The 20,373-nt window shown below is 38.0% G+C and overlaps 1 protein-coding gene across 8 annotated transcripts in view; it reads left to right on the top strand.

The window, feature by feature from the left end:
* Positions 1-20,373, top strand: part of TENM2 (teneurin transmembrane protein 2) — a 1,369,797-nt gene that overhangs the window by 1,015,773 nt on the left and 333,651 nt on the right. For 2 of the 8 annotated variants that reach the window (XM_084535369.1, XM_084535366.1), the window contains exon 1: positions 259-776. The exons of 4 other annotated variants lie outside the window; for them this stretch is intronic. In XM_084535369.1, coding sequence (XP_084391495.1) covers positions 731-776 — 46 coding nt within the window. In that variant the 5' untranslated portion in view covers positions 259-730. Of the gene's footprint in view, positions 1-258; positions 777-20,373 lie in introns of those variants that run through there. 2 more of the 8 variants (XM_084535368.1, XM_084535367.1) reach the window with 2 other exon arrangements.

Raw genomic sequence — 20,373 nt, 5'->3', positions numbered from 1 at the left:
GGCTGGCGGGGGTGGGGGCCGGGGAGGGGTTGTCTGTCCTAATGGGCACAGGAGCTGAATTGCACGTAAATGCACCCCTGGAAGGTGGCTGAGGGCAATCTCAGGTACACTGCTCACAAGCGTGCCAGTCAGGCGCAAACAGGCACACATTGTGATTATCTCAGTTTTCAAACCTGGAAGAGACAAGAATGTGTTGCTAAATGAGAGAGGCAGTATGTCGTGCTCGCCGAGATAAAAACAGAAGCTGCCAGACACTTTGGCTTTATTCTGTGAATCCTCTGCTTCCAAACTCTCCTATCTTTTCTCCATGCTCATTCTCCCTCGCATTCTCATTCTTTCTCTTTCTCTTTCTCGTCGCTGTCTCGATCTCTCTCTTATTGTTCTCTCCCTTTTTCCCGTCTTTGATGCACATACGTTGTCACATTTCATTGACTCTCCCCTCTTCTCTGTTCTTACACTTACGCCTAGTGGTGCTTTAGCCAGAGCTTGCAGCCTCTCAGGCGAGTTTTAGTCATGTGTGAAGCTCAGTTTGATCGAGCGCTCCTTTTCTGCCTTTTCACTCTTGCAAAAGATTAAAAGGTGGCGTCACATCGCTCCCCTGCTCTTTCCCGCAGGAGGGACTTAAAAGGGACAACAAAAACTAATCACTTTCAATACGCGTTTTCTTGCAAAAAAAGGGGACTTAGCTGTGCAATTTGAGGCTGGTGGTGAGGATTGGGAAGGCTAGAGGATGCTTCATACTGCTAACAAGGGAAGGAAGCCTTCAACTGAGGCAGGTAAGAAGTGCCTGGATCCGGTGTTTCACAGAGTGGCTTGATCGGAGCGGTAGGTTTTCGGCAGATTTTTCAGATATTGTAGCTGAGGAAAGCAACTGCAGCAAGAGGCAGCATCGGTGCTGTATCAGATTCCTTTTGTTTAAGATTTAAAGTATGTGCTGTAAATTGAATTAGAAATGGCTTTGCAAAGAAGCTGTATTCACACTGAATGATTTTTTCCTGTTTCTCTGTGTATCAAAATAAAACAGAGCTGGCTTTTGTGAGAGCTGGACTTTGCTTAGGGTTAAATTCAGTGCTTGAATGTGAACAAGAAAAGCTTTTGAGTCTTATAACCTTCTAGAGGCTTGGCATTCTGCAATTTGGTTACAGCAGCTGAACTAAAAATTAATTGTACTTATTTGCTATTGATTTGCTAAGGTAAAATCTAGCATTGAGTTTAGGTCTAGGTGAATATGGTTTGTTTGCCTGGCATTTCATCAGATGAATAGCTATACCCTTTTAGCCATACTGTAGAACCTATTTCATGTTTATGTTTTGTAAATTGAGATTAAGTACCATCCTGAATGAAATACGTGACTAAAACTCATAAACTGCATCTGTGTTTAGTAAAGCAATCACCAAATTAGAATAATGGATTTATGTCAGTTGTCAAATGGAGTTAACTCTGAAAGTGCTGTCCACGAGTGCACTTAGATTACAATAAAGGGCTTTCTGTTTAACAGTTATTGAGAGGGGCTAATTTATCAGGCGAAATGTCTGAACTTAGGTCTTAGGTACCATCTTCTTAGGTACCATAAAATTATATAGCTTAGTGTATTTGTGGTTTGGGGAAACGTGTCCTTTTATTCTCTATAAAAATGCATTAAGGCTACATAGGGGTTCCAAAATGAAAAAAATATATATTTGTAATTTTAAAATGTTACATGCTGGTAAGTGCTTTTTATTCACAAGTGAAATATTTAGCTAGTGGGACTTCTGTGTCTGGTCTTCGCTGGCTTTGGTGCTTTTTCCCCTCCCTAGATTTCTGTGCATTTACAGTTGCTGTCTGTGTGAGCAAACTAGGACCGAATAGAAGGAGGGGATTCTGTGAGCAGCAGTGTTCTGAATTCATTGTCATAGTGGAAAGTGAACAGGCATTCAAGGATAGTTAGACCTTTATTAGGGTTTTAAAGGAAAGCAAACAATATTGCAGTGATGAGAGTTACTTGTAAAAGTACAGTGCTAATTAACTGACTCTGAAAGCGGAGCTAGGAAAAGCTAACTTGATATTATAAGCTGTCAGAGTAAACATTGTTTAATAGGTGGATTTTAGAGTTGCAGACCTACAAATGGGCACACTGCAGATGGAAATTAATACATTTACTTGAGAACTTTTGTCTTCGTGCAAGTTTAGCCTAATGACTCAATCCTGCATGCAGATCCATGAATGCACAATGCTATGTACCTTGTAAAAACCAGTGGCGGTGCTTTCTGTGTACGTTCGCAGTAGCTGATTTTACAAGATAGGCAGTGACAAGCCACCACATAGCTGAATGGGATCAAGCCCCTAGGGAAGTCTAGTCTCCCATCAGTGTGCAGGGACTTCATGTGTTACTACTTCCACCTTCAATGGCAGTTACTCATGTATATTCATCCTCATATAAAGGGACAGATTTTTTCTGAGGATGTATAATCAGACAAAAGAACCTGTAAATATTTCACTGATTTATAGTGGACATTTTTATTCTGTAACGCCAGTTTTGCTGAGTTTCTGGCATTGGCATTGCACCTCTTTCTCTCCTTTCAAAATTTTTCTACATGTTCTTCCAAGCTCCTTTGATGGTTCAGATCTGTTTAACTGCGTGTTGGATCAAAATGAAATTGAGGAACTTGTCCAACAAAAATTGAAGTCTTGGATGTAACATGGTATTGTAAATGTTATCTTGTGACTTAACTGAAGTAAATCTAAGTGTAAATGGTAGATGACTTTCAACATGGATTTCTCATTTAAAAAAAAAATAAATAAATAAAATTGTTCCTTATGAAGTGGCAAGAAACTAGGAGGTTGAAGGCGAGCTAACTTGATCTGTTTGAGCCCAGAATTCAGGATCTGAATTGCAGATCATTTCTCTCTCATTTTGGCATTTGCTAACTCTGCCCTACTGGATTTTAAATGAGTGACTAATATAAATAGCGGCATTTTACTGATGTTCCAGTAGATGTTGCTGGAGAGCAAAGCAAAGATTACTTGATAGAGGAAAAGAAATGCAGTGAGATTACAAAAGCCAAAGAAAAATCTCAAGGTAAATGATTATACAGGCTGTTGGTAGTTTAATAATATGAGACCAATACATTTTTGCATCATCATCTTAGATTCTATTCAGTCTGAAGAAGTACATGTGCTGAAATTGTTTTACTCATCATAACTGTGCTTTTATAGGTTTGTAGTTTTTACTTACCACTTTTAACATTTTATTGCTAGTACTGCCGTTGTTTCAGTTGCGTATTTTCTCAGATGAAGGGCTGAAAGATTATCCCTAAAAGTGTTACCTTTTTTTAAAAAAGTTCACAAACTACAAATGCTCAATTATAAGTTAAGAAATGAAATATATCAGATCTCAAAATTAGTAGAATTCCAATGTAGCAAAGTTGCTTTCTGCTGAACAGCAAGAGATTACCAAATCAACACATAATGCAATTAAAAAAAAAAAAAGTGAATTAGTACATTATTTTTCTTAACTATGAACAATAATGACTTAACATCTTTTTTTTCTATGTGCCTAAATTCTGAGAGAAATCCTATGATGAGGCTCACATTAGTAAATTGAAGTAGAGTAACTAATGGCAAATGAGAGGACAGACAGCTGTGATGTCCTATTCTGAAACTACTGTGTTATTAATTAATCAGATAAAATGATAAAGCAGTCCCAAAGGAGTGGAGGATTGTAGTATACAGGCGCTAACTGATGCAATTTCAGGCAACCACTGACCTCTATCTGTGGGAATATTTATTTTTGGAGATGATCATCAACCGTAACTGATTTCAAATTCAAAACGATAATGTGTGTTGTGTTGTTTTTTTACTGCTAGCTTTTCAAGTAAAGTAGGATAAATACAAAAAACTTGGTCTAGTCATAACTAGCAGGTGACTTCTCTGCATTCATCTGGTTTGTGTATCTATTTGTACTGTAGCTAAACAAGGAAAACAAAAGTTAGTTGAAGATCTTTCCGAGATTAGGTTTTGTTTTTAGAATTAATCTTACTATGAAGCACTAGAGGAACATGGCTTCATTTTTTTTATTTACTTTGTAAAAAAAAAAAAAAATAGTTTCTACTCGTAACTGGGAAAAAAATGCAGATGGAAAAATGTGTTGCCAATCTTTACAGTCCTCTCCCATCTTATTTAGGTTGTAGATTATTTATTACAGTTTGGTTTTCATATTTTGTTTGCTGTTATTTTTGTTACTCTCCCTTCCCTTCCTCCCCCTCCCTCGAGGCACGCACCAAACTTTCTTCAATCTGACAAGCCTGAGGATTATGTGTTTTTTTCCATTGATTAACATTTCGTGTAATTTGTTGTTGGGTACTGAGTCTGGGCATGCACACAACTGTGTACATACTAAGGTTAATTCCTTGATCTTTAGAAAACTGTTGGCATACTTCATATGTTGAAGAATAAAATCCCACTGTGTCTCATGAGTATGGTTTTGAAAGCATCCATATCTATATGCATTTGTTGAATTTATAAATGCATCTATATTAATTTAGTGAATTTTCACCTGTAGGGTTTTTTTTTGCATTTTTGCTTAGGCTTAGAAGTTTGTAGGGTTTTAGGGTAAATTAGAATTGGTATCGAGCCTTGTGCATGTCATCTGGGTATGGGCACAAATTCATAAGCCCTTCTACATATGTTTATTTTACAGTTCTATGTCATTCACAAAAAATAAACCTGCCTGTTATCAGTGAGAGAGTATTACCAGAATTATGTTCTTTTACCTTCCCTACTTTGGTTTACTTTCAGACTTGTCAGTTCAGTGAAATGGTACGTAATTCAGCTTAAAAGATCGTAATATGTCATCAGTTTTCAAAGAGAATTCCCTGTTGAAAACATTGGCAAATTCATTTTAAAGGCTTATGACACAATATAGCCCCAAGGAATAAACTTTTATCTTGGTATTTCTCAGCTCTCAAAGTCATGAAGAGAAAAGCAAGCCTACTCTTACAGTGGAATTCTGTTTATGAATACACTACGAAAAGCTCAGGATAGCTGAACAGGGTAAATAATTCTGGACCCAGTCCAGTCTACTGCCACATTTCTCAGTAGCAGCAGTATTGTCTTTGTATGTTTGTCCGTGGATGCACATATATATAAACAAAGGCACAAGTCTGAATCTATGTATTTTAATTTAAGCCTACTTCAAATTTAAACATACATAGCTACTCTCACATAATTGGAGTGCAGGATGAATGGATGTCTGTGAGTTTACAGTAAGTTAGTGAGATATAAAGCCACTGTGTACATAAGAAAAGGTACAGCAGGTAATAGTAATGAAATGACTTATCTAGGAAGATTGTTTCAAAATGCATCTATATAATTTGTTCCATCTGTGTGGTACTTACATTAAAGGTTGACGTAAGGTGAGTCAAAAAATAAAATAAAGGATTTGGCAATGAAGTTGTCTTAAAAATGTTACTTCTAAATGAAAAGACACGTATGTGTATATGTTTCTTATTTCTTCTGAAGCAATTTCTCAGTAACTTAAAGGAGTGGATGTAGTTCCTCTTCTAGCTGTATTTTGTAAGATCTGTTTAGTTAACACAGTTCTTACTATCACTGTGCATGCAGCTTTTGAAAGATAAGAGAACTCTGTTACTATCTATAGCTTATAATAGTTTTAAGAAAATTCAACCCATAGCTCATAGCTGATTCCAAATGTAATAACGTTCGTATTGTTATCATTTGCAATATGATTACAACAGTACAAAACTTTTGTCTTAAAAAACTGAAAATTTTTATCTTCCCCCCCCCCAAAAAAAAAAAAAGAAAAAAAAAAAGAAAAAGCTTTGTAAAGTAGGACATTTTTTCAGATCCTTCACCTAAATTTGTTTCTGTGGCATCGCAGGGGATAACATGATGAAAAGGTATTGTACGGGTGGTCCTTCTCTATACAACATAAGCAGCATTGGAAAAAACCTTGGTATATTTCTGAGGTATTTTGATGTGACACTCAATACAAAGTATTTTCAGTTGGCAGATATGCCTTTTATATTTTATATGTTCATTTTGCATGTACTTGCATTAATTCTTTTTCTTACACTTGCCCACAAAGTATTACTAAGCAGTGGCTCATAACAATGTCAGCTATGCTAACATTGTTGTGGAGGAACATATAGTCTTTTCTGTTCCCCTCAGTTCTCTTTGCTATTGGATTAATGCCTATTCTGAATAGTTTTTAGCTGACAAATCCAACTCCTTCAGCCCTTTCTGTTTCATCTAAATGTCAAACCAAACACAGGCTTGTGTACAGGTTTTTTCCTTGGCAGCAAAATGGAGACAAGGAATCTGCTGCAAGATGGTATCATTTGGAGGGGGGGTGGACGGAATTGTTGGTGCTGAGTTGAGAGATTTTTATACTCTCCATACGTACAATAATGACTTCTTTCCACTAACTGTGAACTTACCATTTTGTGGTGCTACCTCTCTGGCTGTTATTCATTCTTAATGAAACCTGGATTATTTCAATATTTATATCGATATTCATACTTGCAACTGAATTTCGTATATCCTGGGGAAAGAAGACAATGGTGTGTCTGGGCTAGAAGGACACAGGTGAAAGAAAAAAAGTAGCAAGAGATTCTTCGTATCTAGAAAATACAAGAAATAACATCTAAGAACAGTTTGTGATTAGAGCAAGAACTGTGACATCAAATGCTACATAGAGATTTCTCTAAGGCTGATCTATTGTGACGTTGCTCTACTATGTGTACGTGCACATAAATAATGTATACATACCATACATATATACATACAGTCTCTAGAGGTCAGTAGAATGTAAGGAATGGGCAGATGTTCAGCTTCTAATATCAGACGTGGAGATGCAGCCTATCAGTTGTTGCTACCTAGCAAAGATGAATATGTTGCTAATGAAATTTGGAAGTGAAGTAATTAATCAGAGTTAACAAAGAGCTGAATGAAAGAGAATCATGTCTGTCTTGTTGCGGAAATGAGTGTAAATTATTTGTTTGGGGCAAATTCCTGATAAATGCTCATTTATGTTGTAAGAAACTTGACAGAAATCCAAACCATGATTATTGTATTATAGCCGATTATATTGTGTTGCCTTACTACCTTTTCTGAGAGGATTTTAGAATGACTGAAACAACAATTAAAACACTTTTTGCGACAGCATATGTCAAATGCTAAACAAACCAGGAATGCAGAACGAGCAATGTGTTTCCTTTCCATGTTTACCCAGTCACCCTTGGTCAGCCTTAACAAATTAATTGTTTTAGTCTTGTTCACCTTCTTCTAAAAGGAAATCTTCTGAAGGAACTTATCACTTCTGGCTAAAGGTTTTATCTTCTTTTTAAGAACTGTTTTGATAGTTTCTTGCAGAAAGCTGCAAGTTGTTTTTTTTTAATATCCTTTGACTTGATTTTTTTTTTTTTTCTGAGAAACTAAGCAGAAGTGAGGCTTTTATCTCTGGAGGAGTTACTTCAAATTCTAATTTATGCTGCAAGGGAAAAGGAGTTTTATGTTTCTGGTACTGCTTTATACATCTAACATCAAAATTTTAAACAATGATAGTTCTTTTGTGCAAAAGAATAGAAAAGAAAGGCAGGAAGGGATGTGGCCGATGAAATGTGAGCTAAACTGGTAGGGTCCTTTCAAGGAGATCTGCATTAGAGCAGGCAAGCAGTTCTTGTTGGGTTTGTTTCACTATTGTTATGGCTTGAGTGCAGAAATTTTAATTATATAGCAAAAAAAAATAATAGTTTTCAGTGTAAAGTGTTCTGAAGAATGAAAGTATGTGATCTGAATGAAAAAGTAGAGGTTTAAATAGATTTACCTATTCTGTAACATGCACAAGATTGTCCTCTTTTATTTCCATGTTTTTGCTAGCATTCTATATTTTCTCATCTTTGTAAGAAACATTCAGACCAAAACACTTGGAAATCTTGCTCATACTCACCAAGCATTAATTCACCAACCACTGACTGAATGCTTCACCTTTAGTCCATAAAGAAAACACAGTAGTTCTTAAAAAGTGGAACTGGCCAGTGTTTGTTACATACTCATACCAGTTACATAAATGATCGTGAGGCAACATAGGTCCATTTAAGGCACCGATGCATTCCAAAATGTACTAATGTAGCTTCAGCAGTTTAGTTACAATTGTAGAATCCTTCAAGTTGGGAAAGACCTCTGTGATCATCTAGGCCACCCTTATTTGCAGCAGTGTGGTTGCACAGGGCTTCTAGTACCTCTGAAGGTGCTGTTGCTGCCTACCCATGCAAATTATACTGGGAAAAGAACTCTGAATCCAGAGTCAGGCTGAGGTAGAGTCACATGCAGATATTGATGTATAAGTTGTGTAGCTAGACAAATGTACCTGTGTACACAGGTATGCAGGATTCTTTTGTAGGTTCTTTGTTTTTCTCTTCATAAAAGGAAGTCATGTGGCATTTGATACATTTCTTCTATTCATACTGTAGTTCTCTTCTGTGTTGTAAAATACTGATAGCATACAATTCATGTCCTAGAATTCAGTTAAGTTACCGATTCCCTTTTTACTTGGCTTCCAGTTAATTGTTAGTTTGCCTGGAAGCTATGCTTCAAAAATCTCTGCAATATCTCTTGATACTCTAGAAGACATCTTTCAAAATAGTTTTTGAAATTCTTTTTTAGTAGCAAGCTAAACATAGTTAATGCATACAGAAATCCTACTTCTTTTACATCCCGCAGTGTTCTTTGAATGTACTCAAAATTTTCTCTACAAATTGTCATGGTAAAGCACTGTGCTTTCCCTCCATTGCAGAAAAAAGCACAGTCAGTTTGGCTTTCAACCATGGCATTCCTGTTAGTTCCTTCTTACTCTCTTACAAGGAATGACATTTTTTGGTTTGCTTTTTAGTGATCTGGTGAGTTACCAGGTCAAGACAGTACCTCTTTGAGGCATGGGACAAGAGGACATCTTTAGAAAGCAAGCTAGGCTAAACTGAGTTTCCCTTGGACACCTCACTGACTTCTGGGAGGGACTTAGTAGGCAATTAATGTCTGGAGAACACTGTCTTGGGGAATACCTGCTTGTTTTCTGTTTTAAGCACAAAGAAACTAGTATGGCCCCTCAGAGTTTTATATTGTGGCCTTTAATATGGAGTTATTTTATGTGCTGGAATTAGTGCTGAAGAGGGGTTGTCTGTACCAGTGCACCTGTAACACCAAAGGCTAAGTGAAGTTGATATAAGCAAAAGAGATGTCTGTAAATGGATGTTTATTAAAGGTGAAGGGTGCGACAAAAAAGAATTATTAAAAACAAATGGTTAAGTAGCAGTTATTTCCTCAATTTGAGGTGACTGTGGGCTTGTGTTGTGGTTTAACCCGGCCGGCAACTAAACACCACACAGCTGTTCACTCCCCCCCCCCCCCGGGATGGGGGAGAGAAATGGGAAAGTGAAGCCCGTGAGTTGAGATAAAGACAGTTTATTAAGACAGGAAAATAATGATAACAGTAACAATAATAATAACGATGATGATAATAGTACTGCTACTAATAATGTGTACAAACAAGTGATGCACAATGCAATTGCTCACCACCTGCTGACCGATGCCCAGCTTAACCCCAAGCAGTCCGGCCCCCTCCCCCGGCTAGCCACCCCTATATATTGTTTAGCATGACGTCAGATGGGATGGAATACCCCTTTGGGCTAGTTTGGGTCACCTGTCCTGGGTCTGTCCCCTCCCAGCTCCTGCTGCACCCCCAGCCTGCCCATTGGCAGGATGGAGCAAGAAGCTGAGACGTCCTTGGCTTGGTGTAAGCACTGCTCTGCAGCAATTAAAACATCGGGGTGTTATCAGCACTCTTCTCATCCTAAGCCAAAACACCGCATTCCACCAGCTACTAGGAAGAAAATTGACTCTGTCCTAACTGAAACCAGGACAGCTTGGTTTGTAGATATTTTATGTATGTATATCTGATTTTGCTTACCTGTTCTTGTGTTTGTATGACTATGAGTTCTCCATCAATAAATGATTATTACATAGCAGCAGCGTTCTGTGCTTTTAGGTACAGTGATACTGGGCCTAAGAAAGCATTCAGCCCATGTACCATTAAAGAATACATACAGTGGTGCTTTGAAAGGATAGTTAAGAGAACAGTGGGCAGAATCACGCATGTATTTTACACCCTGCACTTCAAGGGATGTTGTTAGTAAATTGTGGGGTATTTAGGACTGGAGAGAACTTGATTTCATGACCTTGTCTTTTCTAGTTCTGTGTTCACTGTTCTCTGTGACAAGAGGTATGCGTTTAGAAAACAGGACAAAAGTGTTCACTTGCAAAAACAAACACTTCCGAACTTTGAGAGAATTGTGTGCACACTTGCATAACCATGACAGCTGGATGTAAAGAATTCTGAAATGACAGTAATAACCAGTATCAGAGTAAAATTACAAATTATTTCAATTTAAGTGGTTTCATTTTTCTATGTGCATTTTAAAGTGTCACCATAAGCTGCTGACTTCATCTTGAACACATTCTGCTGTCTTGACAGTTGTTGTGGATTTGTTAGTACTAAATCAGTAATTGTTGGCTTTGAAGAGAGATCCAACATCTTCAGCAAGAGCTTATTAACTGTAAAATATGGATTGCCTTTACCCTAATGGCCTCTGAATCCTATTACCATCCCATTACAGAGTGTGGGATTTTAGTAACTTGGCTGTTGTTTCCAGTGGGCAGTGAGTGCAATGTGGAAGGGCAGGAGTTAATGCAATTCATCTCCTGTAATTGTGAGTCCTCTATCAGTCCCTGGGACTCTCTTCCTTAATGCAGGGAGTGCAGCTTCAGCCAGAAATTCCACACCCAAAAAAACACTGTGGGAGGAAAAAACAACAACAACAACAAAAAACAAACCAACCACCCTGAAATTGCCTGTATTACCTACACTTTGTAAACAGAATAGAAATGAATAGGTTGATAAATAAGCAAGTGCCAAGTAGGCTGCAGTCTAGAAGGGGTTTTCAATTGCTATCATTATGCCAAGAGGTATATTGAAATACCTCTTCAGTCAATATCATTATATTTTTAATTACTTAATTGCATTGATACTGTAATACTCTAATTGGTTTCCAAAAACATGAAAGCACCTTATTCCTTTCCTCTTCAACGTACAGTGTGAAAAGTGTCAACGAAACTGTAAAGTAAACAAACAAAAGGAAAATGAGTGGTGTGAGTTGTTCAGAGTGAAACTTGTGTACATGGAATGGTAGCTGCTTGGGTCAGTCTGTCTAAACTGCCTCCAGAGGTAGTGTATCTCTCCAAGGGGTGATTTCCTTAAAACTTCACAGCGGAGGGGAACATGGAGTATTAAGACTTACTGGTGGGGAGGGGGGTAGGAGGTCAGTAGGTAACTTCCAGCACCTGCTCTGACTGTTTGCAGGTGTTTTTTTTTTTTTTTTTTTTTTGGGGGGGGGGGTATTTATTTATTTATTTACTTACTTTTTTAACATTTTTGACAGATAAATTCCAAATGCTAAAAGGCAACTTGCCTCTGGTTTCAGAATAGGATCAAAAAGGGAAAGACTTCAACAGATATTGCTGGGTAACTTGAGAGGGTCTTGTCAGTGTAACTTGTAGGATAAACAATATCTGAAATACTGATGTGCATGTCCTAATGAGCTGGGATTAGTGTGATTCATGAAGTCTCAGAACTAGGACTTTTCATTATAAATAATGACAACAGGAGTTGTTCTTCAAGGCAATTACTTTGCTTTTTAAGAATCAGAAAATACTTGTAAGGATTCCAGTTTTCATAACTTTTTTCTTCTTGCTTTCTTCAGTGTTTTGTTTGCTTCTGTTATAGTGTTGCCTATAAATACAACCATTCAATTTATTGTGAATAGCTAGGGTCTTGCAATCAAGTAGTAGGAAGGGCTAGAGAAGGGTCTAGTATGAGATGGATTATTTTGTTCTTTGAACACAATCAGTGCTGGTCATGTTAGTTATGTCCTACCTCTATTAATGCCTCATACTTTGGTAACAGAATCTCAGAAAGCAAAGAGAGACATCTTTAAAGTAGTCTGAATTTCAAACACTACTGTATAAATATAAAGTGATTTATTTTTTCAGTATTCTCTGTTAAGCTTCTTGGGCCTTTCAGTTGTTACATGTGTGCTTACTCACATGTTGCAATGAAGCCTGAATTCACATGCTGTGAAACTCGCACCAAGATAACCTGCTCACTTAAAACGTAAAGTGAAATTAGGATGCAGTGACCCTGTTTCTTGATTATGGAGTAAATATGTTTTGTTCTCTTTTACAAGAAGCGGTGGAATTTAAATGCCTTCCAGTATGTTATACAAGTAGGTCAGTGTTACTGCTGGAACCCGATCAATTTGTCATCAAACCACTTTCCCTGAAGCCACTTCTTGATTTAGATTGGGTAGGGTCCATACATCTCAGTAGGTCGAGGTCTGGTTGTGTTAAGTACTGAAATATGTGGGGAAGGTATGATCCATGTGTTGGTGTGTTAACAAGCTAATTGTAACCTACTTACGTAACGACGTAGTATCTGAATAGTTGGAAGGTTTTCTTCTTGCTCCCAACCAGTGTGAAAGAAGAGGCTGCTTAGCAAAATCAGCTCTAGAAAGTGGCTTTGTTGGACTGAGTCTCAGACAGAATGTATTCTAATCAACAGGAGCTAGATGATAATGATAGAATGAGGGTGTATATATTACATTTCTATATTTGAATTTTGTACTAACTTCATGATTTTGCTAGATCCTTTTGAAATGTACTTATTAAAATTAAAAAAAAAAAAAAAAAAGAGAGAAAAAAAACACTAAGTAGAAGTACTGGTATGGTTCCTAATTAATGTGTATACTTCTCAAGTACAAAAGTGATAGAAGTCAAGAAACAAGGTTTGGTGACACAGGTGTTGCCAAAAAAATCATTTTAATAATGAAATTACAATGAAGGGCAATATTAGAGGAGCTTTGCTCACTCTTGTGTCAGCAAGGTTGATGTGCATGATGACCATCACAAGCAGGGTTTGATAGTGTGCTGTGCAGGTGCGTAGCGTAGTGCATGTGCAACTGAATAGGTAGAGTGAAAGAGGAACCTTTGAAGACAGATTATTTTATTATTTTGGGGGGATATAATAACCCGTAATTTGTGAGTTATCTCACTGCTGTTATGTTTGGGCCTTTTAGCTTCATTCAGTTTGATTATAGCTATTTTGTTAAGCTAACACTGTGGTTCAGCCACTGTGCTCTCTGGCTGGTGATGGATCAGTGATACAGTTTAATTACCTCCTATGTTTAAACCAGGTTTTACTTTGAAACCTCTGTTTCATACAGGACTGTGTTTTGCAGTGCTACAGCTTGTTAGGAACGTAGCTGGTAGAAGGCCTTTTTTACAGGAGGCTTGTTACAACCTTGTTGTTTCAAAGCTACATCACTGTAATTTTGTTTATAAGTTTCTAAACTACTGTTCGAGAATGTACTGTATTTTGGAAAGTGCTTGCAGGGATTGTATGCTTTTTTGCAACTGCAAGTCTTATTTTCATTTAAATACATTATACATTGTGATTAAACTTAAACTTGCTTAAAAAAAAAAAAAAGCACACCAGCTTTAAAATAATTTTCTCAGTTTGCTGAAAAGCTGACCTTCTACATTAAGTACGAACAGTAATTTGCTATCAAGATCAAATCACATAAACATTTGACATATGTCAGGGAGGTGGGGGTGGGCAAACAAGCAAATAAAATGTCTGTGCTAAAGAGCAGCATTTTACATTGACAAACAACATCAGTCTCTTAACCCAAATGAAATTATGGGAGAGTTGAACCTAATAAACCATGTGGTATTTTCATTTTAATCTGTAAAACAAAAATGCAGAGTTAGGGGAAACACTCGAGGGAGGTGGAAATACCTAAACATGGAGGATTTCCTAGCCAGGAATGAAAGAACTTCTGCACCAGTTCAGGGGTCAGTTGTTAAACCCCAGGCTAATAATTTAGGAGAAAGGTTGCAGTCCAGTTTCCATCATGTAGTAAAATAAAATAGTGTATCAGACTTTTGAAGATCATTGCTTCCTCTTAGTAACTGTTCTTTTGAATTGAAATTTGATCTTTTCTGGACTTGGTAACGCTTCTGCTTCTACTGGAATCCAGCCCAAAAAGAAGGTTGAAGTGTAAAAAGGAATATAGTTATTTCAAAAATAACCTTTGGCTGCTGGAAGACACTTTCTGCAGTTAATGTTAATTTTCTGTGTACTTCCATCACTAAACACTGAAGTTCTTTACTTCAAGTGACAAAAATGTGTTTCCAAGTATGGTTTCAGTTGTGTAGGTTTGAATGAAGAATCAAGAAATAAAATGTGCGAATGGCATGCACAGAGGACCATAACCTGCAGCGTCCATTTATATTTAAAGAGCTAGATTGTGCCCTGTTGTGTGTACTCAGTTAATAAATTTTGTCTGCCTAAGCTAAGAAAGGTGATCTGTCTGCAATAACTTTAATTTGGGAGTAATGCAGCCTTGTTATGAGAATGCAAGTAACCTGGAAGGTTGAGCTAAATGTCTAAAAATAAGTAAAATAGTTAATACTTGCAGTTTGCCGATAATTGTATGCAACATGTGGGAAAAGCCAAGAAGCTATCTGAGTCAGGATTAGCTTTGTTCTGTCTGTAATCCAGGAGAAATTTCTGTTATTTTTATGAAAATGCTGGCGAAGCAAATGTCAGGAGGCCTGGCAGCTTGAAGTCTGTCATTCCCCTCCCACCTCCCATGCCCTCGTTGTTTTAAGCAGAAGCAACTGCAGCTCCAATCTGATCAGTTGAAGAGTCCCTCCTGAAAAGTTAGAGATATTTCCTTCCAGGGATGTTTATTTGAAATAGGTGTGTTTGGAGGATGCAAAATAATCCATTCATATGTAATTCCATTATTAAATACAAGTAGTGATTAGCCTCTGAAACTTTTTGGGTGGTGGTCACCAGCTAAGCTTCCTTTCCCAGCAATGTGCAGATCACCGTGATCATCTGCTGATTTCAAGTTAGCTGAACAGTACGATTAGATCTTTTAGATAATTTAGGCTGGCATGGCAGCAGCAACAATCTCTGTTCATGTTTTCTTCCATGAAAACCCCGCTAGTTTACTAATGGTAGCCCCTTTGTTGTGGTTTAAACCGGCAGGCAGCTGAGCACTGCACAACCACTCACTCGTCCTCCTGGGTGGGAAGGGAGAGAATCAGAAGGGTAAACAGCCACAGCTTTTGTCCAAAGCATGGCATCATATGAGCCTTTACAAAGAAAATTAACTCTATCCCAGCCAAAACTACAACAACCTCACTCATTGTGGGAACTGGATGGCTGTTGCTGTTACCAGCTGTGTCTCTCCCACATGCGCTTGCTCTGTTCATGCTGATGAGTTCCCACCAGTCACATAAAGCAGCAAGCCTTTTCTACCTGAGCAGTGGGAGATGTGTTCCTTGTGACAGTCTGAATTCATTTAACGAAGTGAAATGCAATGTCCTTTTTGCAAAGAATGCTTTCTGTGCAATCTTGGCATTGTATTTCAAATGTGTATTAAACTGCACTTTTTGCAGGCGGTTTGCAGTGTCTGTATATTAAGCTCAAGCTATCAGATATCAATAATTTTCTGTGGTGGCACATAAGAAATTTTTTAATATTTATTCCTTCCCTGCCTTCTGATGAGGGGAAAAGAAAAAGAACCTTTCAGCTACTTTAACAAAAGTCTATCTGCATCAGAATGTGTGCTTTTTGAATTAAAACACTAAATTTAGCTCTGGCATTTGGTAGCTCTGGCATTTGTAAGAGACCAAGTGACACAGATTGAAGCAAGTATCTAATTCAAGCTGAAGGCTTGAATTCCTGGATATTTCTGGCTCTGCGAAAGCCAGACATTGCTTATGGCTTTTCTTGTCAGTGTCCTGACCCTCAGAAGAGTCAGTGTTTGCTTGGTAGGGTTTTTTTCTTCCCCTTGCTGCTATAATCATCCTCCCTGCTCCCCCAAAATGTAACTTGAACAGAAGTACTGCTACAGCTGAGGCAACCTGGTAAAACAGTGTTCTAACGTGTTCTGTGTAATTCCTTAAGAGAAATGTTAGCTTAAGTTTTTATTAACCACTTATAAAATTCTTCTCTGTCCACCTGGAGAGAGCATCACATACAAATTGGAAAGAGATTTATAGAATGAGAATTGAAGGAATTGGCATTTTCTTTCACAGTGAAGTCTGCTTATTCTGAGTGATTATCCCACTTAGCACTAAATGGAGTTAATTCCCTCTTTTGGGGTTTGCAATATAGCATTTTTTACTCTTCATTGAAATTTAGAATGCATCTTTCAGCTAGCATGGAATTAGTTTGTCTTCTCTTCTGTTAGAGGCATTTGGATGAGGTGTAAAATATTTTCCCCTCTCTGTCACGCTTGCTGGCTATAAAAGAACTGGATGCATCAGTGGATGATTGGATAACATAAAAAGGAAAATGTGCAGTTGTAGTGGCGTGACAGTGAATTTGAAGGGAAGGTGTTCTTTGTTTCTGTCTTGACCTGCATGGCTTGGTAGTGGTTTCTTCTGGTAGCCGCTGCCACTGCTGCCTGTACGGTACTTGGCCTTCAGGAGGCACTTCCATGCTGCGTTGGCCTTTGACATAAGGGCTGGTCAAAAGGTTCAGAGCAGTGCTGCAGTCACCGTGGTACACCGCCTCGTCATTTCTGTTGCTGCAAGTTTTTGTGGGATTGTGTTGTATATGGTAATGATCACTGAAGGAATCCTAAGATACCTGAAGGGACCGCTTGCCTACCTACATGTATGTAGTTGAAAACTGAATAAAAGAAAAGGCACTGCTCTGTAGGACAACAGAGCTATAGGTTTCTGCATGTTAAGATTGTGAAAAAAACTCTTATCCCATGTTGTAAGTGTAGCCTAGATCTAAAGGCATCTTACAGGGCTTCAGATTTTTTTTCTTAAGCTTTGTTTTCACATGGGTTGTTTTTGTTTCCTTCAATGCTCTGGCAACAATTTGAGACATATCCACCTAATAACTGTAGGACCTTTCTTTTTCAGGTAAGTAAAGTGAATTTCACCTTGAAAAGACAAATTCATTAGCTATTTTGTTTGTCTGTTTAGAAAAGTATATGCTTCTAAGTTGTTGTTTTTTTGTTTTTTTTTTTTAAATTCAACTTTAACATCAAGTTCGTGAAAATAGAAGGTATATTAAAATCATTAGAGTGAGTGAGTTGCTGCTTTTACATGAGTTCAATTTTCTCCTGTGCTAAGTCTCCTGAGATCTGTAGACAGTCAGTGCCAAGATAACATTGGCACCATTTTCTTATTGCCATGGTGATCTTCAGCTCTGCTGAATACTCAAGGGAGACTATGGTATTTTAAAGCAACTAGAATTTTGGTAATTAAAAAGGCTGGAAGGAATAATCTTTCTAAACTTTGCCAGCTTGGGTAAATAAGGATAATGAATTATGTCTGAATAGGAAAGTTATTAGCCTGCTTTACTTGGGTAGCAGAGAACAATAGCCAGTGAGCAGGATGCTGGGCGGCGGAGGCGGCCGCAGCATCCCCAGCGTGCCAGCAGCGCCCCAGGGCCGAGCCGACATCTCCAGCAGCACCCCCGTGCTCCGCCTGTACCTGGCAGGACCCTGAACATGCCAGGCCATTTTCCAATCAGGGCTGTTTCTCAGAAAGTTGGGCTCTTCTTGTCTACCCTGTTCCATCGAATATAAATTTTACACAGTTCTGAAGGCAGTGGATTTTTCAGACTTCACCTTGTTTTCTCTGCAGTGGCCTAGTTTTTGGGTTTGTAAGGTTACAGCATGAGCCAGCACGTCAGATTGTTTTATGATATTCCCATCTACTCTTCCTCCTTTTTTTTTTCCCCCATTCTCTTTTATGACCTTTCCAAGTATACTCATCACTGCACAAGGGCGGTGTAAAGCATGCTGAGGGGAAGGATAGCGAGACACCTGCTAAGCTATTACTCTTTTTCAGATAAAATGTTACGAAATCTTCATACTTTCATGATTTCAACTTGTTATTTCAGGTCAAATTTAACCCTTCAGCCATAGGATCTATTCTTGCAAAGCTCTCTCTCATTTTTATTGCTTGGGTAAAGTATTCTTTTGTCAAACAATTAAGCATTTAAAATGAAACCTAAGTTGTTTTTTCCTAAGCTTCCTGAATATTTTGTCAAAAATACCAATGATTTTGTTAATTAATTTTAACTGCCCGCGTCCATATGTATTTGCTCATTGTGGTCAGACGTTATCTGTTAATACTACTTGCATTTTTGTGGGGACCATAATTTATAAGTACTTCTTTCATAGTTTATGAAATCCAAGTTTGTTAAATTAAAAAATATACGAAGAAAGCAGGATTCTCCTTAAGCACAGAGTTTAATCTTGTCAGAATCCCCTTACACTTATTAAATTTTGAAAGAGATGTCAGTGTTTTGTACGTAAAACCCAATTTCCTCATAAAGTTAAGTTTGGGACCCGCTGAAGCAGAGCTCCCACTGCCATGATTACTCTTCGGAACACATCAGTGCCATAGACGTCCACATGGGGTTGGTGTGCACATCGCTGTCACACGTAGGTACTTCAAAGACTTTAGGTGATGCTAACTGGGGTGATGCACGCTGACTGGCCTGCAGGAAATTCCTTTTGGACTGTGTGACGCAGGAAACATAGAGCCATGGCTGGGGCCAGGCTTCAAGATAACTCTGGTGTGTCTCTTGTCTACTATTCTTTATTGATACTGTGAGGTAGATTGTGAAGAAAACTGGTTGGAAAGGTTTGGGATTGACCAGGAAATTTGTATTTGGTATCTAATATGTAGAGGGATATTCCCTGGTTTCCTTTTCTGTGCACGTCAATAAAAATAGGAGAGACTGTCAGAGTTACGGAGCAGCATCACCACAGTAGAGGCAAAGGTTTGGCAGCCTTGTGTGCGATTCAGCACAGCCAGCTAATGGAGAAAAATCTTGCCTTTCTGGGGGAATACAAAGCAGGTGTTGTGCATGTGTACATACACCCACCCTTTCTCCCCCAGTTCATCTGTAATCCTCCTGATTCGCATTGGACGCTACTGCCTGCTCCCGTTCTGTGCCAATATGTGTAACAACACAATTTTGCTTTTGGAGAGGTAGGTGGATTTGGACAGCTCTGTAGCAATTCCTGAGGACACAGAGTAACTTTCCCCAAATGGTTCAGTCTCTAATTAGTGGGCACAGAGCCTTGCCAAGAAATGTATTTCTGGCAGAGCTCCACTTCCACTGGTGGGTCAGGATTTTTCTGATTATTATTACTGTACTTCATATGTGATTGATTTTGTTTAACGAAGTATAATCCTTTACTTTGTTGCTTGGTATTAGTGTGAATGGAACTAATCTTTGGAGAGATGATTTTTTCAGATTTTTGTTTTGTGTCTTGTTTTGTTTGTTTTTGCATTTAAAAATGTTTTAATGAAAGCAGCCATTTAGGTAGATTAGAAGCATGCCAACTTCTCTAGCTATTTGTATTACTTTTTTATTGTTTAAAGAACGTAGCCTAACTGTGCTCTAAACTTACTGTCCTTTTAAAAAGGCCATACATGCTACCTGGCTCTGAGTGAGAGTAGCAGTAAATAAATAAGCAAAAGTCACCATCTATTTTTAGCTTAACTGTACTCCTTTTCTTCTTATTTCAGTTCAAGATGAGATGAGAACTGCAAATAGCCTAAATTAGTCTGTAGCATTTATGTCTTGTTAGGTTTCCTGCTTTGGAAAATATTCAGGAAAATGATTATATGTGGTATTCATCTAGAGGCTGATGAGTTTGTTATAATTATGAAGGTAGATGTAATGAGATGAAAACATCTCTTTAGGCTCTCCGAGGAATTCCTTCTCTACATAGTGCCACTGTGTTAACTATTTTCTGTCCAAAGAGATCTTCAGCATTCGCTTCTGGTTGTTTTGGGGAGTTTCCTCAAGTTCTGTGTAGGAAATTGATTGGCAGCTCTGGCATTAGTCTTTGTAGGTGCTAACTAATTAAATTCTGCATGCACATGGGTGGATAATACAGACCCCTTCACATCTCATTTATTAAGATAAATCTCCAGTGTAATTATCATTTTACCATTATTTAGCGTGCATAATAACTCTTCTTTGTCTGTTGAACAATTTTCTAGTTCCTTCTAAAACATGGACTAAACTGACGTGTAAGAACATCTTAACTCTTCGTCTTGTACAAAATTACAAATTACTCTTTACAGTTTTGGTTCGTGCTTATTTTTATCTCCCAGGAAGTTTGTTTTCTGCTGTTTCAGTTTGAAGTCTTTCAAATAGTTTGGTCATTCCTAAACTGTCTTCAAATATGTAGTAGGCAGAAT

The sequence above is a fragment of the Aythya ferina genome (assembly GCF_964211825.1).
Source record: "Aythya ferina genome assembly, chromosome: 14".
NCBI lineage: Eukaryota > Metazoa > Chordata > Aves > Anseriformes > Anatidae > Aythya > Aythya ferina.
Note: the sequence above shows the minus strand (reverse complement) of the source record. Positions and strands in the feature narration are given on the sequence as shown.